The following is a 24,019-nucleotide window of genomic DNA, read 5'->3' on the forward strand; positions in this document are numbered from 1 at the left end:
TCACATGGGATTTTGTTATTATGATTTTGCTTTATGAAAAACATGCTCTGATACAACTAAATAGTCCAATCGCAAAGCATAACACAACAGAACAAGAGTTACATTGATTTCTCTAAAGATTATAACCCAAATTAGAGATAAGAGGTAATAAATACCTAAAGACCCTTCAAACCCTAACAATGAAGAAAGGAAATAACAAAGAGTAGAAAAAAAAAAGAATGAACTAAGCTTCCAAGATAACTCCACTGGAAGAAGATGCTTTTATATTCATCCACCAACTCGGCTCCATGCCCAATCTGCAACAATTCCCTTTCTACCCTTTGTGGCCCGTCATAACAACCACCAATGAACAGTGGTAACTCATGTAGGGCCGTTTGGTTGGATGTAGTTGTAAATGCAGTGGATTTGTATTTTCAAATTCTTGTATTTGAAAATTCAGGAAAGTCAAATCCAGTGTTTGGTTGGATGTATTTATAATGCTGGGTTACAAAATTTTGTGTTTGGTTGGAGGAATTTGTAAATCTAGATTTGAAAAATATGTGTTTGGTTTGATGTATTTTTGCTTGGATTACATGTTATGGTCACCTATGATGAGGTTACCCCACCCTAATATTATATATTATAAAATATACATTTTATTTTATGTAAATATGAATTCAAATTTTAAGTATTATGAGTAATTAACATAATTAATATATACTTAATTTATTATAATAAATTATAATATATTGATTATTTATTAAAATAATAATATAATATACGAATAATATATTATATTACTAATATTAATTACACTATTAATTATATTTATAAAATATAATTAATATATACTTAATTTATTATAATAAAATATATTAATTATTTATTAAAATATTTAATATAATATAATATATCAATTATATACTATATTACTAATAGTAATTACATTATAATTATATTTTATTTAATATTTTATAAAATATAATTATAGTGTAATATTTAATATATTATAATAAAATATAATATATTAATAATTTATTAAAATAATTAATATAATGTAATATATCAATTATATTACATTACTAATATTAATTACACTATAATTATATTTTATTTAATATAATTAATATAATTAATATGAATTCAAATTTTAAATATTATAAGTAATTGATATAATTAATATATATTTGCACGTGAATCCCTTATGTGCAAGTCATGTGAGAGATTCAGTTGATGGGATTTTGAAATTCGGTTATTTTGGCGGAATTCCATAATCTCATGACTTCTGGATTTGAAAATACAAAAAAAAAAAATGCAAATATCTTGAAACATATAAAGGATTTCTCAAATCAAAGGAGTTTCAAATCCTTTGGCTTTCAAATCCAGTCAAACAAACACCCATGTTCTCCAAACCCGCCGCACAGCCTGTTATAAATGATTATACTGCCCTCACCCCATGTGAATAGCTGCTGTAATTCTTTTTTTATAAAATGAATACTTCTCATCATCTTTCACAGAGAACTCTTCAGCAGTTCAACCCATAACCAAGGTTGTCAGACCCGGCCGAGTCGAACCGGGTTCAATAATATAATATTTAAAAATATATTATAATAATTAATAATGATAAAAATAATATAACCTATAGTTTAATAATTAAAAATACAATTAATTAAATATATTTAAAACTTTAATTATATATATATATATTTATTTATTTTTAAAATATCTGAAATACAATTAGATTTAACATTTAGAATTTTTATTTAATATAATATTATTAATTTTTTTAAAATATAAAATATTAAAAACAACAAATAATTCTCTCGGGACTCTCACCCTTTCTCATGACTCAAAAAAGAAAGAAAGAAATAAATAAAAATATCATGTGGCCACTATTCCCCCTTCTCTCTCTATCTCTCTCACTCTCTAACTGGCTTCTCCCTCACCTTCTCCATCTGCACCTCATTTCCTCTCACCACCGTCATTTTCTTTTGTTTTTTTTTCCTTATGCCGTTGCTCCCTCACTTCCTCTTGTCAGTGGCTTCTCCTTAACTTCTTCGCACCACCGGCATTCTTTCCTTTTTTTCCCTCTCGTCGACTCTTCCGACTCCCTCATTTAATTTTTTGAACCCATCTGATCTGGCAGGGTTATTATAAGACCGAGTCAAAGGATGTAACTGGACCGGCCTCATGGTTGGCTCCCAGTTTTTCAGGTCGAACCTGCCGGGCCGGTCCGGTTTTGACAACCATGCCCATAACTGATGGCTAAGAGACCCTGAAAATTTGAAGAAAAGCAAACAAACTCAAGAAAAAGATGGACAGTAATTTAAAGTTCAGAGAATCAGTGATTCAACTACTCTATCTCACATCCGTACATTGTCTCTTTTAAGTCATATCAGACATTACAATATACCACATGAGAACAGAACCACAACTTGACCTTTGACTTATAAATAAACAAAATGACTCAACCTAACCAGCTCAAAACATAGCCCATCACTGCCTCGAACTTACACACTGAAGCCTGATGATCAAATCCTGGCCCTTCAAATTAAATCCAATGTTCCTTCCAAAGTTTAAATGAATAAACTAACATGACTTTCAAACTTCTTTAGTTGAGTGTTTAACTGAGATCTTCAGCAGCTTCATCTTCAAAGTCTTCAATCACTCCATCAATTATCCCTCTTGATTGAAGGCTGCTTATTCCTAATTCATCTCTAAGTCTGCAGAATTTCTTAGAGTCCAAGCACTTTGTAAATATGTCTCCTAATTGTTCTTTAGTGTTGCAAAACATCAATTTAATTGTCTTGTCTGACATAAGTTCTCGAATAAAATAAAATTTCACATCGATATGTTTTGTTCTCCCATGAAGTACAGGATTCTTTGCAATTGCGATACAGGATCTATTGCCACACCCCACTGCAATGGGTTCATCAAAATTTACTCCACACTCTAACAGAATTCTTTTAATCCATAAGCTATGACAGCATGTTCCACATAAGGCCACATACTCTGCCTCAGTTGATGAAAGAGTGACTATATCTTGCTTTTTTTTGATATCCAGGACACAATCCCTGAACCAATTGAGAATGTAGCACCTGTAGTGCTTTTTTTGTCCACTAAACTCCCTCCCCAATCATTGTCTGAGTAGCATGTTAATTGACAGTTCTTCCCTCTTTCATAGTGAATTCCATAGTCTATTGAGCCAGCAAAATATCTAAGAATCTATTTTGTAGCACCAAATTGACTCTTTGTAGGTTGATGCATGAATCTAGATAATAAATTAACTGGGAAGGAAATATGAGGTTTGGACTGTGTTACATATATTAATTTTCCAATCAGTTTCCGGTAAATAGTTATGTCTGCAGACTCACCTTCTTCAAATAGGCTCATTTTCAGACTTGGATTCATAGGAGTTATAGAAGGCTTGCAACTGATCATGTTGTAGCTCTTTAATAAGTTCTCCACATATTTTCTCTGAGAGATGTGAATTCTTGACAGATCTTGTTTAATTTCCAATCCAAAGAAATAGGACATTGACCCTAGATCACTCATTTCAAATGTCTTCTGCATATCTTCTCTGAATTTGTTCATCATCTCTAAAGATGGACTCAGATAAATTACATCATCCACATAAAGGCAGACTATAAGAATTTCATTATAATCTCCAATTTTTGTATATAATGTGTGTTCTATCAAGCTTCTTTTGAACCCATGTTCTTGCAAGTGAGAATCAAATTTTCCATACTAAGTCCTTAGGTCTTGTTTTAATCCATAAAGAGCTTAATGTAACTTATAAACCATCTGCTCCTTTCCTTGGACTTAAAATCCCTTGGGTTGCTCAACATAGAATTCTTCTCTATTTCTCCATTTAAGAAAGCATATTTTATATCCAGTTGGTAGATTGGCCAATTTTTATGAGCTGCCAAAGCAATCAAAATTCTAATAGTGTCCATCCTTGCCACAGGAGCAAATATTTCTTCATAATCCACACCATATTCTTGATTGTAACCTTTAGCCACTAGTCTGGCTTTGAGTTTATCAACTTCACCATTGGGCTTGTACTTTCTTTTAAAAATCCATTTCACTCCAATTTTTTTCTTTCCAGGTGGTAAAGTAGTTAATTCCCAAGTTTTGTTCTTTTCAATTGCAGACTGTTCACTTTGCATAACATTTCTCCATTCTGGGATTTTTTTCTGCTTCTTCAAATGTCATTGGATCAGATACTGTTAATGCAAAGGAGCAGTTTTCATAAATTTCTCTAAGCAATTTGACTTTTCCAGGAGGAGTTTCTTCACCTTGACTGTTATTTGGAGAATCCTGAGCTTCAACATTTCTGTTGTCATTTGAATTTGTCACTCTTTCTATATCATAACTTTCAGTATCACTAGCTAAATTTCTGCCAGAACTCCCATTAGTAAAAGGAATGCTTGGTGAAATAATTTTGTGAGTGTCTACACTGTCTGTATTCCATTCCCAACCTTTTTGTTCATCGAAGCTGACATCCTTGCTAATGACAATTTTGCCAGTAAAAGGATCAAATAAGCTATAAGCCTTAGAATCAACACAGTATCCAACAAAGATGCATTTTTTAGCTCTATTATCGAACTTTTGTAAATTCTGAGCTGGAATTTTTGTGTAGCCAATACATCCAAAGATTTTTTAGATGTGATACATTAGGTTTATTCCTAAACCATGCTTCATAAGGAGTTCTATTCATAACTGCCATAGTTGGAGATAAATTGGATACATAAATAGTAGTAGATATGGCATCGGCCCAGAATTTAATTGGCAAATACTTACCATTTAGCATGCTTTTGGCCCTTTCGACTAATGTCCTATTTTTCCTCTCAGCAACACCATTTTGCTGAGGGGAATAGGGTGCAGTGAATTCATACTTGATACCATGATTATCATAGAAATTTCTAAATTCACTAGACATGTATTTACCCCCTCTGTCTGTTCTCAAAGTTTTTAATTTGTAACTATACTATCTCTCAACTATAGCCAAGAATTTCTGGAAGCAAGTAAGAACCTCATACTTATTTTTAACAAAATAGACCCAGCACATTCTGCTGAAATCATCAATGAATAACAGAAAATACTTGGTTCCTCAAGTGAGTCCACTTGCATAGGCCCACACAAATTGGAATGCACAAGTTGTAACTTTTCTTTAGCTCTCCAAGAATTTTCAGAGATGAATGATTGCCTGGATAGTTTACCATATATGCAACATTCACAATTTTTGAATTGTTTCAATTTAGGCAGACCAGTGGCCATACTTCTTTAATTTAACACTTGAAGACTTTGAAAGTTCAAATGACCATACCTGTCATGCCACAGTAGAGAGTCTTCTTCACATGATATAACTACATTTAACTATCCAGTTTGTGAAAATTCAACTGGGAATAAATTATTCTTGTTATGCTTCAGTCATTAATTGAACTCCAGCTTGGTTATCAAATATTCTGCACATTTCATTTTCAAACATTAACTGATATCCATTGCTGACTAATTGGCCTAAATTGTGAGCCAAATTGGGCACAAATTGAACATTGTGAATCATCCTTGTTTCACCAGTCTTAATGGTCACACTTACAAATCCTCTTCCTGCCACCTGTATCTCCTTGCTGTCACCCAGTTTGCCTATATGTTTCAAACTGATAAAACAATTCTTTTCTTCCAGTCATATAGCCAAAACACCCACTGTCAAGTAGCCAAATTGAAGGTTCTGGTGACTCAGTTTCAGTGTGTACCATAAACAGACTCCAAAATTTTTCACTCACATTTTTATCATCATTAGAACTTGAGCTTTCTCCCATATTCCAGTCTTTATACCAACAATTAGACTGTATATATCCAAATTTTTTGCAGTGATAACATTGAACATTTCTTAAGTTCCATCTCGTATTTCTCTGATAGGATGCTTGACTTGTTTGGTTTTTATAGTCACTATTTTGTTTTCCTTCATTAGTTGTGTCACCAATATGTCTGCCTCTGCCTCTACTATAGTCTCTCCCTCACCCTCTGAAGAAGTTCCTACCTCTGCCATGACTGAGATGCCAATTTTGATTGCTAGTTGTCTCTCTTTTTGTGATAAGAGCTTTCTCTTCTAAATTAATCACAAATGCCTTGTCAGAGAGTGTGCCATCTTGACTTAGCAATAAAGCTTCATGAGCTTGAAGGGATCCTGCTAGTTCATCCACAGTGAGTGTTATGAGATCTTTGGCTTCACCAATTGCTGCAACAACAAAATTGTATTTTGGTCCTAAGCTTCTTAGAATCTTCCCCATAGCAAGTGGTTCAGGATAATTTGTCTCCTAAACTTTGAAATTGATTGACCAGATCATTCACCCTTGCAATATAAGCTTGAATAGTTTCATTTTCCTTTCTATGTAGATTTTCAAAGGATTGCCTCGAAGCCTGAATTCTTAAAGCCTTGATCTTGGGACTTCCTTGAAACTGAGTTTTAAGAGTGTCTCATGCTTCCTTGGCTGTGTTAGCAACAACAATTCTAGAGAACAAGGGACAGTGAACTGCCTGTTGTATAAGAAACAAGGCATGGACATCCTTTTGTTTGTTTTCCTCAATCTTGTCTTCTTCTTCAAATAAACCCTTTTCTACAACATCCCACAATCCATTGAACTTGAATAAGGTCTTCATCATGATGTTCCAATGATCATAGTCTTCTCCATTAAACTGGGGTACTAATAGTTGAGAGAAGCTTGAAGAGCCACTGCCTGAAGCCATCTTAAACTAGAGCAAAGTTTCACCCTTCTTTGAGGACTTCTTCTACCAGCTCTGATACTACTTTATGGCTAAGAGAACCTAAAAAAACTGAAAAAAACAAACAAACTCAAGAAGAAGATGAACAGTAATTCAAAGTTCAGAGAATCAATGATTCAACTACTTTAACTCACAGCCATACATTGTCTCTTTTTAGTCATATCAGACATGAGAACAAAACCACAACTTTGACCCTTGACTTATAACTAAACAAAATGACTCAACCTAACTAGCTCAAAACACATCCCATCATTGCCTCGAACTTACACACTGAAGTCTAATAATCAAATCCTGACCCTTCAAATTAAATCCATTGTTCCCTCCAAAAATTAAATGAATAAATTAACCTAAATTTCAAACTTCTTCGGCTGAGAGTTTAACTGAGATCTTTAGCAGCTTCATCTTCAAAGTCTTCAATCACTCCAATCAATAACATGCTCATTCCGGATTTTTAGTCAAATAAAAAAAAATGTAAAATTGAAACTTAAAAACTACTTGTTAATTCTTCTCTCTGTACAGAAGTTCTTGTTGGAGATTGTTGATCAGATCCCAATGAACACACCACTGCAGCTCCAGCTCTTCTCCAGCATTCCAGGCTTTGGTGCGCGTCTCTTCTCCTGGATTCCAGGCTTTGATGCGCATCATCAGGACTCAACCAAACTGAATGCATTTGTTTGTATTGCATCTAGGGATGCTTAAACTTATATGTAATTGTGTTTGTTTGTAATGTTTGGTTAATTTGAATGTTCTCTAGCTATGTACTGTGCGACCATGATAGTTGGTCTGCTAGGTGTTTGTATAAATGCCTGATGCTTAATCAAATGAAAAGCAGTGAATTATTGAGTGTGAAATATATCAGACTTCTTTCTCATTCATTCTGTTATCAATGTATGATTAAGTTGTGATACAATTGTGTGAGATTCGAGTGTCAATTCCAAAAATTCACATCCATCTCAAGTGTGCTGGCTGCTTATTCTTGCTCTCGATCCAAACAGTTCTGCCACTTGTATTCCATAGTCTTCATATTTTCTGACATATCCACCCAAGTCTTATTCTTAGTTTGATTTGTCAAAGGTTCAAAGAGAATCCAAATCTCTGAAAATACAGAATTTGGGCAGGTTCATTGAACCACATTTTCATCTTTCCCATTCAAAACACTAGTCTCACTCTTTTGCTCTTGAGCTTCCAATGATGGCGGCACCGGCGCCGGAAGGATTTAGGCCTCTCGACGAGAAGTCTCTGGTCGAGTATATGAAGGCCACACCGGCACTGTCGGCTAGGCTCAGGAACCAGTTAGACTCCCTCAGCATCAAGGAGGTTGGCGATGGCAATCTCAACTTTGTTTACATTGTCATTGGCCCTGGTGGATCCCTTGTCATCAAGCAGGTCTTTGTCTTTGTTCTCTTTCTCTTTGTTCCTGTTGGTTGCCGGAAGTGATGTTCGCGGGGTTGTGATTCTTTGTTGTGTTGTTTGATTTCTGGTGGAAAATTGGTTCTTTGTGAAAACGTCTATATGATACTGAAGTGAAGTTGTTGGATAATATGTTTGATTTCTGCTGCTGCTGCTGCTGCTGCTGCTGTTGTTGTTGTTGTGCAGTAATTGTATGTAAAAGGTTGCATAAAATGAGATATCTGTTCTCAAATTTTTACAAGGATTTGTTAAATTTTACACTATTGTTTTCCTGTATGAGAATGGAAGTAAACAAACTGCACAAATTGTGTGTTTCAATCTCAAGTTCTGATTATTGCCTGCACAGTTTGCAAGTATCTAATTAACTTTAACATTGTTCTTTTTTCCTATATAGTGATGCATTAGTACAGATTGTATAAACTTGTTTTATGTTCTCAAATTTGATCTTTGTCTGTGCAGCTTAAAGGGTTTCCTTTTTTCCTTATGCTCAAATCATAGATTCTGTCTGTCCAGCTTGCTCTGTAACTCTGATGCTTTATTAAGATTTTAATACTGTGTTTGATGGTTTTTGTTTGGAAAACCAGGCTTTGCCGTATGTTCGTTGTGTTGGGGACTCATGGCCATTGACGAAGGAGCGAGCATATTTTGAGGCATTGGCTTTGAAAGATCATGGTCGGTTGTGTCCAAATCATGTCCCGGAAGTATATCATTTTGACCGCTCTATGTCATTGATTGGCATGCGGCACATAGAGCCTCCGCACATTATTCTACGGAAAGGATTGATTGCTGGAATTGAATATCCACTACTTGCAGAACATATGGCTGATTTTATGGCGAAAACACTTTACTTCACATCTCTTCTTTATTGTTCAACTTTAGAGCATAGAGCTGCAGGTATGTGTCTGTCATCTTGGAATTCTTGTTCCTGTTTAGCAGCCGGTAAAATATCTTATAGCTAGCTAGCTAGCTAGAGAAACTTATTATTCTTAAAGGTGCCATTAATTCTAAGATCAAACATACATTGTGCTTCTTTATCTATGTTGTTTAGCATTTGGGCACCATCTATGAAATTTTATGTGTGAAACCTACTTTCTTTTTGGTGTATTAGTAGCTGCGTTAAAGAACTTTACTGTGATTTCAATAGCTTTATCTTGACTTTTTTTTAACCCAGAATATTGCGAATTTGCTATTGATGCCGATGATGCAAAGACGGTCAGTGTATGTAAACAAAATAATCTAATCTGAGTTCTAATTCAAGCAACTAGTGATGAGCAATATCACATACAAGAATTTATAAGATCAACATGTGGATGTATTGGTCTTGTTTTCTTAACTGCTCTATTTTATATACCATACAGTGGCAGAATATTGTGGGAATGCAGCCATGTGTAGGCATACAGAGCAGGTCATCTTCTCAGATCCATATAAAATTGCCAAGTATAATCATTGGACGTCTCCGTACCTTGATCAAGATGCTGAAGCAATTCGAGATGATGATACACTAAAAGTTGAAGTGGCTGACTTGAAGTCCATGTATTGTTCCTGTCTTTGCATTGACTTTGATTGATGATTGAACTAGTTGTTTTGTGTGTGCATGAAAAATTGATTCATGTAAAATTCGGTCTAATTTGTAGGTTCCGTGAAAGAGCGCAAGCTCTAATCCATGGAGATCTTCACACTGGGTCAGTAATGGTGACAAGTGATTCTACTCAAGTAATAGATCCGGAATTTGCATTTTACGGACCTATGGGTTTTGACATAGGAGCATTTTTGGGAAATTTGATTTTGGCCTTCTTTGCACAAGATGGACATAGTAGTGAAGGAAATGACCGTCGAGTATGCTGCTAATCTAAGAACTTTCCATTTTATTTAAATTTTATTTATTTTGTTAGATGTGCCTGAGAGTTATCTTGACTAGATCAACAAGATAGTAGAGTTCATTGATTTTCTGCTAATATTTTCATGAACTCTGGCCTCACACCTGTTTTCTTTGTTTTACAGACATCGTTTTATTTGAAACCAAAGCATTACCTGATCAGTTATCCCTGATAGTTTGGTCATATGCCATTAAGATTGTAAAATGAGACTGTATATATAATGCAAATCTGTTTTAGCTAAGAGTCTTTATATAGTGACAATTTGGAGAAGCCAATGCATGAGATCTGACACATGATGCAGGAGCTAGTTTTATCACATAATTATCAGAAAATCTTGTCATGCCATTGCTAGTTCGTCAAAAATCATGGATCATGGAGTTGATGAAATACTGGTTCTTGGAGTTTTATCGGGTGTTAACTATGACCACTTTTTTTTTTATTTGATTTGATTTATTCTATTCCTATGTGGATCTGCATTTGTTTTATCTATATAATCTTTGTGTATATGACAAGCCATAATTGCAACAAATAAGACTTCTAAAAGAAAATTCTCCTCTCTGTAATCTGCTCATTTGCTCGTCTCCATAAGTTTGTCTACCTTCAATCCTGTGCCTCAACCATACTCCATATGAATTCCATCAAACATGATTTTCTTGCTGACAAGGTGCTTTCATTTGTCCATCTTGTATTCTTAGCTGTTGTTTGCATCCTTATCAGATGTAAATCAAGCAGACGACCTTCTAAATCCATTGTCGAACCTCATTATAGTCAAAAGCCGCATGGCCTTGATGTCGGGTGTCAAATTTTTGGTGGCTAGCCATTTAAAAATGAACTGATAATATAAAACAGTTGCAGAGAATGTCAGTAATTAGATTAGTGTTGTCAATAAGACATTACTGTTCTAATCACAGATAGTGAATCCACATAAAGCATCACCTTCTTGGATGCCTTCTAAAAGTTTTGTTTTGACATTGTCTGGTTTTTTTTATTTCTTATATCAAAATGTTACTTATTAAGTAGTAAACAATATGTCACTTAATTCTAACAATATGTCACTTAATTCTCTTGAGCAACCAAACTCAGTTTATACATTAAACATTTCCTATAACAGAGTTGGTAGCCGCACACCATTTTTAACAATGTATTTGAATTACTTGTCATCTTGTAGGCATACAAAAAGTGGATTTTGAAGACAATTGAAGAGACCTGGAACCTTTTTCATCAGAAGTTCATTTTCCTTTGGAATGAACACAAGGATGCGGGTGGCGAGGCATATCCTTCAGATATTTACAACAAACCGGGGGTACAGGTCCTTGCACAGAAGAAGTACATGAGAAACTTGTTTCATGATACTCTTGGCTTTGGTGCCGCGAAAATGATAAGGTAACTCTTTTCCCATTTTTGAAAATGATAAGGCATCTAATGGACTATTGTCCCACAATTATTTAATCTTGATTGCAATAGAGTGTAAGAGAAAATTGATTTTGATTTCTTCAATCAAGAGAAGATATCTTGATGAAACATTTTAAAATGGTTGGTCTAAGTATTCAAGATAACCTAGTTATATCTTCGATGTGAGTTTTACCCCACAATGATGGAACTATCTCTAGTAATTGTTGAGCAAAGTGCATTTCATATCACAAATTTCCTGAAGAGTAATTACTTAAGTATTTTTTCATTTGTCATTGTGTAATCTCTTAACTTCTTTGATACAGGGTTAAGAGTTAAATAGATAAATTAGAAAACTCAAACTTTAGCATTTCTACATATCAATTGGAGCAATAAAAAAAGGCTCTGATTAACCATGATCAAGGTAACTCTAGATAGGTGATTGCTCAGCATGAAAAATTTTGGAGGTATTTTTTATCTGTTTTAAAGAATTAGAGGAGTACTTGGTAAGGAAATGTTGAGGAGGTTAATGCCAAGAAACACTGTTAGACTACAACTTGCATTTGATGGTTGGAATGGATAGTTGGTCTAAATATTCTGGGTGCTAGTGAAAATACTGATGTTTTATACATCAATACGGGGATTTGAATCGATAAAAGACTAATCTAGCATGATCAAGAAAATTGCTTAAAGCTCCAAGAATGTGAATTCGGTATATAAAGAGGAGCAAATCATAATTGAACCGTAGTCACTCTTTAATCTATTCACTTGTTAGACTATACAATTTAAGCTATTGGATGGCATGATGAATTAAATGGACAATATTTGTGTGTTTAGGACAACAATACTCAATCAATCTGAACCTATGTTCTAAATAATCTGCACTTAGGTTCATATTTAAGCCTAAGGGCAGGTTGAGATTGCAAACTTAGGTAATCAAGCTTGAACAAATTTGGTCTGAACATAAACCTTTGACTTTGATGTGTTTTGAGCATGATCAAATGAGTGGAAGTGGTCCATGGAGATATGGATGCCTTTCAAGTTTACAAAGAAGTCATACCCTCTCATGTACTTCTTTCAAGTTGTACACTCGATACGTTGAATAATTGCAAAAACGGATTATTGGAGTGATGGGATCCTGCATGATATCAACCAAAAGCAGATAATGTATTATGTGGAGATTAGGATATTGCAAGGTCAATATGAAAAAAAGATCTGATATATAAGTTCTCTATGTCACCAACAGAATATGGTTTTTAAGTAGGTGTAATGTTAATAATGGAAAGTACATGCAGTAACTGTCAGAAGACATGTTGGAATGGATATATCAGTATGTTTGTGTGTCAAGGAAATCTTAATGTTTACTGAATTGTTTCTTTTGAAGATGATGTGTGAATGTTCCTTTTCGGGTAAAGTTGAATTACAGTTTACTTGTGCCATTCCAAGTTACTATCAATTTCTTTTACCGGACAAATAAATGTTAAGTCCCCGGCCAAATCATTCTGTATATGGTTAATTACATCTCTGCAAATAACATTCACAAACAAAATCACTCAGATTTTAGTAGAATGGACAGGATTCTATTCCAACATCATCATTTACCTCCTTATACAGCAAACTAATTGTTTGCTTAATTTGTAACAATATCTTTTCCATTGCATGAAATACTATAAGATAAACTGATGAACATGAACTGTGTACCGATATGATAGCCATGAGCCGTGCTTTTGTAAATTTTTAATACAAAATGTTATAAATTGGAGAGGCTTCAAGTTCAATGCACCATTGAAGTTCAATTTGAGATCATTTCGTGCTGTGACTGAAATTTATATAGTGTTTATTCCATGTCCAATCTTCATTTGATGCATCTTTTGGCAGGAGGATTGTGGGTATTGCCCATGTAGAAGATTTTGAGTCAATCCAAGATGCTCAAAAGCGAGCTTATTGTGAACATCACGCTCTTGAATGTGCAAAGAAGCTTCTAAAGGAGAGATGCCAATTTGAATCTATTGATCAAGTTATTTCAGTAATTCAGCAGATTCCTGTTTGATGGTTGGAATGCAACCAGTGCTCTTACCATGCAATATATATATATATATATATATATATATATATATATATGACAAAAACATCTTCTATATAGACGTCCATAAATAAAAAATCAGTAATACTGTATGGTGTACTATTCCAACCAATAATTATTGTGTTTATTGTTGTATTAATTACTATTTAACCACTCTTCACTTGAATGCATAATGCTGAATAATCAAAAATAATATGCAAGGACAACTAAAGCATTTGTATGACTTGCTTGAAAGCATGTCATGTGAGCTGTGTGGAAGTGAGACGTATTTATATGATTCCAGATAAGTTTAGTTTTGTACTATTTTTCTAGTTTGAGAAATAGGACATTTTATTGTTATATATATATCTTATTTGAGAAAATTAGCTTATGAAAAATAACATGGTAGTTTCGCTTGTGTTTATTTCATTTAAGAAAAAAAAAATGGTTGGATATTAGTTTGCTATAATTTTGCATTCATTTTTATCTATTTCTCATGTTTTTTTTATTATAAAAGTTAGGTGCTTTGGCACCAAAGACTGAAATAATTATTAAGCCAATATAATATGTGCTAAGTTGTGAGAAAATATACATGTTGTAAACTTGCATTTACTTGTATAATTATTATATGTAAATATCTTTTGAAGACATTAATTTATTCTATAGCTAGTTATATATATATATATATATAAACCTATGTATGTGTAATTTAAAAATTTTTATGAAAATTATAAAGGACTCATAGTTTAGCAGTATTTGGGCTCATATGAAAAATCGTAAGTGAGACATTCAAAGATGTAGAGTTTTAAAATTTGTTGAAAGTATTGGCGATAACGGTCACCAGTTATGAGTGTGAGCTCACAATCCAAATCTTTCATTTTTAATTGAGGATGTACCGACTAAATAATCAATTTCTGATTTATAGGGACGTCTTTGCTATATATAGCGCTTGTTGTTTTTGTTAAAAAAAATTATAGAGTTTGTGTGATAAAATCATTCTCAAGAAGTGGAAAATTGCATAATTGGTCCCTGTTAACTATGTCCAAATGTTTGTTTTTGTGCTCAAAGTCATAAAAATATCAATTATGGAAATGTTTATTCTTCTATAAAATTTGATAAATATATTTATTTTATTTTATGAGTTGTACATATATACATAAATACACGCTCATTTCATTGTTTTCGTTACATATTACTTACATTAAAAATTAAAATAACACTGCAGGAAAGAGTTTTTTTTTTAAAAAAAAATTACACAATTGAGGGACTAAAGTGACATTTTCTCATGTGGAAAACAACCGGCTAAACTGGTCTTGGTGACTGGCATTAGCAGGTCATCCCGGTAAACCAAATATAGGGCACACGCCCCCATTCTGGTTTTCTCTCCCACGGTCTCACTCTCACCCTCCTTCCGCCCTCGTTCCAGATCGTCCCGCCGGCGCTGCGATCCAGAAATCGCCCATCGATCAGAGGTAGGCATGGCAACCCAATCTTGTTTTCTATGAGTTTTTCTCGTTGTTATGATTCATGTAATCTTTGCTTCTTTGATCTTCATTGACAGTGATATGTATAAATTATTGTCAATTGGCAATGGTTGTGGATCATTGTGTTTTTGTCACCTTGGGTTTTTGATTCTAAGAGTGTGGAATGGGTGGATGCATTTCTGATTGTTTTCATTGTTGTACACAAGATGGAGATTAGGGTTTGTATTGCTTTCTTTTGATCCTTTGGAGCTTTGGTTTTATATGAGATAGTGGTGTCTAGGATAGTTCCGTTTCTAGGATTGGAAAAGCTCTCTCTTTTAACTTGTTTTCTTTGAGAAGATTTGGGAAGGTGAATGCTGTAGAACAGAAATGGAAAATAGTTCACAGCTCTGACGTTGAAGATCTCACTTTTGGACTAAAGCCATGACCCTGATTTGGAATTCTTACTCTGTTAATAATTGATATAATAGAATGATGTGATGTGATGTGCAAAGGAATCTTAAGTTCCTAACTTTGATTCAATGGCTGTCTGAGCTGAATGTAATCTGAACTGTGATTTTGTAAAGAATCTGGGGGAATAGCTTTATGTCTATTGTGTTACTAATAATTTGTGGAAGAATTGTGACAAGTCATGAGTGATGTGATGTCTGATTTTGTTTTGATATTTGACCTGAAACTGATGTAGACAAGATGAGAAATTATTCTTGCTTAACTTCATGTTATCTTTTAAGAGAATTGATTTCATGGTGAAATGTGGTAATTAGAAACTTACCATTTGTACGACAGCTTATGTTGATTACATACGAGAGAACAGATCTTTATTCGATAGATGGTTTATGACATAGAGGTCCAACAAGATGACATCATGTTGCTTGAGTTGTACAAGGAATGGGTGTTGTTTAATTTCGACTTTGTTTTAAAATGTTGATGTTGTACTATAGTTTTTTCTCCTTTTCCTGTGTGCCGAAGGAAATGCGCATGGTGTCATTTTACATTGTGAAGTTCAAATAATTTTTGAAAAGTTTTTGATTAGTGAATATGATACTTACAGGATTTATTTGAACCAATATCTGGTATGTTCAATTAATAGGTTCCAGCTAATAATTTCAACTAATAAGTTTAACATTCACACTTTTTCAGCCACCTGGAGTTGTATTAAAAATATATATCAGAAGAAATACCTATTGCAGTAGCCTTTTTTCAACTAATAGCTAGGAACATTTGCTTGCAGTAGATTTATTGATATCCACTTAGACTTGTATTAAGAATTGTATAGTTAGTTAATGGCATTTTATGGCACCAATAGTACTTAGGTTCGCTAAGATTCAAATAAGAAACATCTTCTCTAGATCTATCTTTTTCTAAAGGACTGTCCTGTACAAAAGTATTTAAGTTTTAAAAAAAAACATGAAAGTTGTACTCATTATCTCATTTTGATTATAAGAGTGGTATTTGGTATCATTTAACAAGGGTCCTTTAGATTCCCAAAAATCATGAAAACGTATCTTGGAAATTTGCAGCATTGAGGTTCTTTTTATTAAATTTTTTCTTTTATGAAGGAAAAATATGTTATCTGATCAAGGAAAACTAACAGAGAAAAAATCTACTGGGGTTATAATCAAGGAAAAGAAAGAGTAAAGCAGAAAGAAGAAAAATAACGCAACTACCAAGCAATAACAACAAAATTTATATGTAGCCCCTTGACAATGGCTGTTAAAGGATCAAGCAAGAAGAATTGCATAAATCATGCCTACAAATTGCAGCCAAATTCATATGCATTATAGACAAAGGCCAAATCAGGCAAGTACAAAACCCTAAACAAATTAATTAAAAGCAAATAAACCTCGATGCACCAGCAAAGTTGGTCCCCAAGTTTTGATCGGATAGGCTTGTCTCTTCCAATTGAAGGATCCAGCCAAATTGACCTCCAAATTGGCTCTACAAACCTGTTTCTACGGAAACTTTTTTCCTAAATTGCAATTGGAAGACATGGAGACAAAGGCAGAGGCTAGGGCTTCTCAGCATGGAGTTGAAGAGGAGTTGAAAATGGACTGCCCTTGTTCTGGATGCCACACAATCGTCTTTCACCGCTTGCCTGTGTGTCGTCTTCATCTAGTGTCACCAGAGGCTGCTCCATGCAGAAAATAAGGGAGAAGCTACTGTGCAAAAAAAGAGTAAAATGCCATAAATTTTTTTCTCTCAACCACAGAACAAGCTAATATAGTAATATGTGTATTAGTTATTTTTGCGAATAAAGCCCCTCATTGCAAAAACAAGGGAATAGGATGACATATGCTATTCTCCCAGTGTTATTAAAAACGCAAAAAGCACTCGCTTAAGTGCCTAAATGAAACAAGGCGAGGCGAGGCTATAGCGCCTCATAATCCACTAGGCGAAGCACCATCAAAGAAGCCCTGTCTAAGTGAGCGCTTCAACCCAAGTGCAGGATAAGAAAAAGTAAGAAAAGCCTTGCCTTTGTTAGTTTTCTCTTTTTTTATATTGTTTAAATGCTTTTTAGGAAACTATATTATAGAGTAATAAATGCGTTTTAGGGCAAATAAACAATTACACTTGGAAAGTGTAGTTTTTATTTTTTCAAAATAGATTAAGGCAAATTTTTGGAATATGGAGACTTTTTAGGAGAGAATAAAAACAAATAAAGAAATAAAACAAAGAAAGATATTTTAAAAAAAACAAGAATCATAAGAAAACTAATAGAAAGATTGATAGAGTTGATGATGATTAGACTATAATTAAGATTCTAAAGTAGGTCTTGCGTACTAAACTTAAAAGTTTAGATTGTCCTTTATGGTTTTATGTTAATGATTTTATTTTGGATCTTCAATATCAGTAGATGATTATTATATTATTTAAGTTCAATATTATGCAATGTCAATGTTGTTTTCTATATATATTTTTATTTTCATTGTTTAAATAGCGCTTCATGTCACTCAGGTGAGCGCCTCGAGTGATTTACATTCTCATCGCCTCAAGGGCACTTAGCGCTTTTAATTACCCTTTTGTTTTGGTCATTTAAAGGCTTAATTCGCCCTTATTTCTGCTGCCAAACAGGCTGTAAATGAGTGTTTGTATGGAGGAATGATAAATGCTTGGATTAAGCTCAAAAACTTTATTTCCATGTGTTGTTTGTATGGAGAACAAGAATAAGAGATGAAAGGAAGGTGTTGGGGAAAAAAATGAGGCATATGGATGCTTATTCTTTATGCTAGATGCTTTTACCTTTTGTTGAGATATGAAAGATGTTATAAAAAGAATTTAGTGACATATGGTTACTCTTAAGACCTTTGATAATTGTTTTCATACATAATAATAATTATTATTATAGTATGTATAGTTTACGCACACATATGTATACATTTACATTTAATATATGTATATATTATGTGTTTATATATGCTTATTCTTTATGCGGGATGCTTTTACCTGTTGTTGAGATATGAAAGATGAGAAAAAGAATTCGATGAGAAATAATAATAGTGACATATGGCTACTCTTAAGACCTTTGATAATTGTTTTCATGCATAATAATTATTATTATAGTATGTATAGTTCACGCACACATATGTATACATTTACATGTAATATATGTATATATTATGTGTATATATATGCACACACATATATAGATGCACACATACACACGCACACACTCTCTCTCTCTCTCTCACTCACACACATGTACGCAAGCTGTGTCAAAATTTGGATGAAGGAGCTTATTCCAGCTTTTATTCCTTTATCCAGATTCCCTTTAAAGCTACAATTTAATTGTACAAAGCAACTTAAACTGGCTACCTCCTGAAATTTTACCTTTGATTTTGGGTGGTAATTGCTATTAGTTTTGGCATTAAATTTAGCTTCTCATAAGATTTAAGTAGATATGGGAGTTTACTTTTTTTGCTTAGAGAGTTAGATCTTGTCAGTGTCATGTGTTCCATCAATTTTCTTTTTTTTTTGCTTTCGGAATGAATCCATTTATAATGAAGTGTTTTTTTAAATTTATTTAATACTCAAGTATTGAGTTATGTCGAGGTCTGTGTACTGACCTCCATCATTTGAATTCCAGTGAAGGATTGTCTTAAATGGCTTCTGGAAGAGGCATTTTCCATCTTCTCAAAAAGAAGTCTCTTCACCAATCATCAGTAAGTATGCATATTCTTCCTCTACTTCAAAAAGGTGTGTTCATACCTATATTCTGTGTTCTTTACAGTGTGCATCTGTGTGCTTATTGTTATTTGATTTATTTAAACAGCTTAGATCTTTGGTTTCTGTTTGTGAACATGTAATTTTCTATACTGCTTCTTTTGTTGTGTTCTGCCTCTGTAGATTTTTGTGGATGTATGTCTGACTACACTCACTTTGCTATGCTTTTTTCTTTTCTTTTTGTTTTTTCATCCACATATGTTTTGGTTGTGGTTGGTATGTTTTCCCTAAAAAAACTAACTAAATAGCCCCTGAACATCATATATTTTGGATTGTTAATTTTAAAAGCTCTAACAATTAGCCACCATCTTGATTGATGTAGATCTTGATATTTGATTATGATAGGTCTCTTTTCATTTTTAATATTTATACTAAATAATATTGCTCATCCTGAATGTTGGGTCAAGATTCAAATAGAAGTGAAAATTCAAAAGAGATCATACCAGGTGGATCAAGTTTTAAGGTTTTGCATGTGTGGGGCTCTAACATAATGTAAGCAACAGTTGATTTATCTTTGTTTAAGAACAGTTTAACCCCAAGCTCAATAGAGAACTATTATTTTATTTCGTGACATATTTGTCGTATGTGTTTTCTCAATCTCGCAGTCCCTTTAAAATTTGAAAGCTCATATTATTGGCTTAAGAACCTTGTTTGACACTAATTAAGGTTTGTTTAAAGAAATTCTGTAGACCTAACTCAGTAAATGAAACTGATTGTGATATGTTGCAAATAAATACGGACAGTAAAGCTTAAAAAAAGCTATATAACAAAAACATGACAAGTGAAAATTTCCATCTTCCCTTTCTATTGAAACCAGCATTGAGTCACATTACTAGATTAATGAGTCATAACATGAAGCCTTACATATGTTGGGATGTGGGTTGCGAATTAGAAGTTTCATGGATATTAAATGCCTTTGAAGCTTGAAAATTAGGTTCTAGTGATTTGTTTGGTGCTTGATTTTCAGCTTGGTGTAGATGACTGATTGTGAAATTGCAAGCTGACTATCCTATTTTGTTACGGTGTTGTTGGTTTTTCGGCCAGATCAATTTTTTGTTTCACAGGTCTTTCTTTCATCCACTGATATGTTCTCTTCGTTTCATGCAGACTTCATCTTTCTTACCCTCATATATGTTAAAGCCAGATCAGGGTGCCGCTGGATCTGCTGGAGTGAAGTCACTCAGAGCTTTGGCATTCCTTGGAGTAGGTGTTTCTGGCTTGTTGAGCTTTGCTACTATAGCTTCTGCTGATGAGGCTGAGCATGGCCTGGCATGTCCAAGCTATCCATGGCCACACAAAGGAATTCTCAGTTCCTATGACCATGCTTCGTGAGTGATTTATCGCCTCTGCATTTATCAGAAAATTATATTGAAGACTTGGAACTCTTAGCCAACTAGTTCTGATCTACCAAATTTGATTGTAGAAATATGATGTACTCAGGTTTTCAACCTGATTTCACTTCATGTACCTGTATTTCAAGAATCTGTACTGAATATAATCCCTTGTGTTTTTTTATCTTTGTCTGTAGCTGAAACATAGCTGACCTTTCTTTCTAATTAAACTGTGATGCTTTTTCAGAATTCGACGTGGCCATCAGGTTTACCAACAGGTTTGCGCTTCTTGCCACTCAATGTCTCTGATTTCATATCGAGATCTAGTTGGTGTGGCATACACGGAAGAAGAGACAAAGGCTATGGCTGCTGAGATTGAGGTGGTTGATGGTCCTAATGATGAAGGTGAGATGTTTACTCGCCCTGGAAAATTAAGTGATCGATTTCCCCAGCCATATGCAAATGAGCAAGCAGCTAGGTTTGCCAATGGTGGAGCCTATCCTCCAGACCTCAGCCTGATTACCAAGGTAACGACGTGGTCCACATGTGTGAAGTCCTTTTATCCCTGATTACTCTATTTAAAATAAATATCTCGATTTGTATTTCGCCAGGCACGACATAATGGTCAGAACTATGTGTTTGCCCTTCTCACTGGCTACCGCGATCCACCAGCTGGTGTTTCGGTAATATTTTTGTTTGATTTTCAGAAAAATTGCGTTGCACTTTTGTTACTTAGAACTGGAATTACTCTATAGCTTGTGAAATACTTGTCCTAATTTGGAATCCTCTGTCCTATGTGATGCATTTAACAGCACAACCTATATAATTGCTATCTAATGATTTGTTTTCTCATTCCACTTCATAGTTATTCATTTGTCTATCTCTTACTGCTTATGACATCAATTCAACATGCCCATTATGTTGCACATATGGGTCTGATCCACATCCCCAAAAAGACCGGTTTGATGGTGAGGGTTAGCCCAACCCTTATATGCACATAATAACTCCTCCTAGCTGATGCGGGACTAATTTTGGGCTGCCACAATTATGTCTTACAATACATTATGCACTGAGACTAGAAAAGGTTTTCTATGTAGTATTCTCTCATTACCACTGGATTTGTGTGGCTTAATAGTCCAAGCATGAGACAATTATCTGAGGTTAATTATGGTGGTAGAGTGGGCAAAGGCTTCAAGCAGAGGCTGGTTTTTTATTATTTAAATGTTTGCTTTACAAGATATGATTACTTATTTGGATGAAAACTTTGCTGTTGTAGATTTGCTGCACATGTGAATGGCAAATAAGTTGGTCAGGATGTCAATATTGAAGATCTTTTGGTAACCATAAAATTGGTTAACGTCATATGACATGTATTGGTTATGGAAGAACATTAGGGGTTAGCATCACAAGCAGTCACCGGAGATACATCTGGAGGAGCAATTTTATCTCTTGGGTTTTTTACTTTCTCATAAGAACAACTGAGAAGTCCACAAACCAAAACAGCATGGGTTCCTGGACATTGTTATAACTGTGTGGTCATTTATAAAATTTTGAGATGCACCAAAAGCGTAAATTGATGATTTAATCGTGAAGAGGCTTTCTTCATAGGGTTGTGCCTTAATAGCTTTGATGTGATCTGGTAGTTGAAATCAAAGATGAAACATGGATTTAAGATATTTCCTTTTTATCTGCTAGTATTTTGTAGCAAAAGATCCAAAACTTAGGTTTGGTTATATTCCCCTCAAATCATTTGTCATTAGTGGCAGAAGGATAACAAACATCTACTAAGAGGTTCAAGATTTAGTTTTATGATTTTATCGCTCTCACAATAGTTGGAGGGATCTATAACATGGATCTTAAGATTTACAAGGGACTCCATTTTGGAGTCTCATTATTACCAATATCCTTATGAAGGTGAATTTAGACACAACGATACTATTGCTTGATGACAACTGGGTTTCTCTTGTTTGAAGTGAGGAAATAGTTCCATAACTGATGGGGCAAAGTTACCAGACTTAATTGCTTCTAAGACCTTGTATTGTCTGGAGACTTGGTATTTTATCTCTATCATAAATAGTAAATATTTGATAATCAGTACATGAGTATATTGCTGAGTACATATTGGAGTATTTGTTTCCTTAAAAAATGCAGATCCGTGAGGGGCTGCACTACAACCCATACTTTCCTGGTGGAGCAATTGCCATGCCAAAGATGCTTATTGACGGTGCTGTGGAGTACGAAGATGGCACTCCAGCTACTGAATCTCAGGTACTCACTCAGATTCCGATCCAAAACTTATCTTTATTACCGTTTTTGATTATTTATTTTCATCTTACTCTGTTTCTTAAAATTACAGATGGGAAAGGATGTTGTGGCATTTTTATCATGGGCTGCCGAACCGGAAATGGAGGAGAGGAAACTGGTAAAACAATCTGTCTTTTATCATCTTCCCCTGCTACTATTACTCTTTTATTTAAGTTTTAAATCAAGCTGACCGTAAACTCTTGGTGTTATGTGTAGATGGGTTTCAAATGGATTTTCGTACTGTCCCTTGCTCTTCTCCAAGCAGCATATTACCGGCGCCTGAAGTGGTCCGTCCTCAAGTCGCGCAAACTGGTGGTTGATGCTGTAAACTGATTACACATCTTTTTAGTTTCTGTAACTTTGATTTAATGTGGAAGAAAATGGCAATAAGGAGTGTGGCTGAATCACATTGCCGATGAGATTGGTTCCTATCTCAAGCACTTTTTATCGGGAGAGAATTTTATTTTATTTTCGTTCGATATCTTCTATTTCACATATAAAATTTTGTGTTCTTTTCAAGCTTAGTTTGCTGCTGTCAACCAAACTGATTGATGATATTTTTCTGTTGTAAGCTGGGAAAGCTTTCAATAATAAAGATTTCTGTCTTTATTTTTTTTTTTTTTTGTTTCTTTGAGAAGGAAGGAACTCTGTATCTTTTTGCTTAAAATTTATGTTTCAAATCCTAATTTCTTTATAATTGAACAGGTTTTTTTTAAAAAAAAATCAGAAATTGAATGGTAAATATATCCACTTTAGGTTGCAGGATGTTATGAATAATTATTGAAATTTATGGATGTTTACTGTGGTAATATGTTTTTACATTATAGTAGTTGTTCATGTTTTATTGTAGTATTCGTTAGCACTGTCATCGATTAATGTATTTTTGATTGTTAGACCTAATTAATTCCAATTGTCTATTTATCTGTTGGATCCAATTAATCATAACTGTCAATTTATCTAGTGAATGGCTAAAAGTAAGGGTATTTAATATAATTTTTGTTTTTTTTAAATGTTTATGTTGTATTATTTACAAAAATTTATATATGTATACTAAAAATCTATATATATATATATATATATATATATATATATATGAGTAATCGGGGATGTATACGATAGCATCGCTCAATGGTAATCGATGAGCTACTGATCATTATGAATAGTTTAAAAATATGT

General features: G+C 33.9%; 2 protein-coding genes across 3 annotated transcripts; both read left to right on the forward strand.

Annotated features, from left to right (window-relative positions):
- The first annotated feature begins 7,296 nt into the window (after window positions 1-7,296).
- Window positions 7,297-13,581, forward strand: LOC120268265 (methylthioribose kinase 1-like). Its single transcript, XM_039275706.1, has 6 exons — window positions 7,297-8,151; window positions 8,760-9,069; window positions 9,534-9,708; window positions 9,810-10,011; window positions 11,221-11,435; window positions 13,320-13,581. Exons 1-6 carry the CDS (start codon window positions 7,954-7,956, stop codon window positions 13,489-13,491), a joined length of 1,272 nt encoding a protein of 423 aa, XP_039131640.1. The 5' UTR covers window positions 7,297-7,953; the 3' UTR covers window positions 13,492-13,581.
- Window positions 13,582-14,846: 1,265 nt separating this feature from the next.
- On the forward strand, window positions 14,847-23,450 carry LOC120269157 (cytochrome c1-2, heme protein, mitochondrial). Of its 2 annotated transcripts, none has more exons than XM_039276477.1 (8): window positions 14,847-14,972; window positions 19,070-19,147; window positions 20,316-20,536; window positions 20,787-21,066; window positions 21,151-21,222; window positions 22,691-22,807; window positions 22,896-22,961; window positions 23,060-23,450. In XM_039276477.1, the coding sequence occupies exons 2-8, from the start codon at window positions 19,088-19,090 to the stop codon at window positions 23,174-23,176; spliced, it is 933 nt and encodes a 310-aa protein (XP_039132411.1). In that variant the 5' UTR covers window positions 14,847-14,972; window positions 19,070-19,087; the 3' UTR covers window positions 23,177-23,450. The 2 variants fall into 2 exon arrangements, with proteins under 2 accessions (XP_039132411.1, XP_039132412.1); XM_039276478.1 differs by having other exon boundaries at window positions 14,871-14,975; window positions 19,072-19,147.
- Window positions 23,451-24,019: the final 569 nt, after the last annotated feature.

The sequence above is a fragment of the Dioscorea cayenensis genome, chromosome 9 (assembly GCF_009730915.1).
Source record: "Dioscorea cayenensis subsp. rotundata cultivar TDr96_F1 chromosome 9, TDr96_F1_v2_PseudoChromosome.rev07_lg8_w22 25.fasta, whole genome shotgun sequence".
NCBI classification, from domain to species: Eukaryota; Viridiplantae; Streptophyta; class Magnoliopsida; order Dioscoreales; family Dioscoreaceae; genus Dioscorea; species Dioscorea cayenensis.

Excerpts from the sequence above, each read along its gene's own strand:
- LOC120268265 (XM_039275706.1), top strand. The coding sequence starts at position 7,954 with ATGATGGCGGCACCGGCGCCGGAAGGATTTAGGCCTCTCGACGAGAAG. Across the intron at positions 8,152-8,759 it reads GATCCCTTGTCATCAAGCAG|GCTTTGCCGTATGTTCGTTG; the intron begins GTCTTTGTCTTT and ends TTGGAAAACCAG. Across the intron at positions 10,012-11,220 it reads GTGAAGGAAATGACCGTCGA|GCATACAAAAAGTGGATTTT; the intron begins GTATGCTGCTAA and ends GTCATCTTGTAG.
- LOC120269157 (XM_039276477.1), top strand. The coding sequence starts at position 19,088 with ATGGCTTCTGGAAGAGGCATTTTCCATCTTCTCAAAAAGAAGTCTCTT. Across the intron at positions 21,067-21,150 it reads ACCTCAGCCTGATTACCAAG|GCACGACATAATGGTCAGAA; the intron begins GTAACGACGTGG and ends GTATTTCGCCAG. Across the intron at positions 22,962-23,059 it reads AAATGGAGGAGAGGAAACTG|ATGGGTTTCAAATGGATTTT; the intron begins GTAAAACAATCT and ends TGTTATGTGTAG.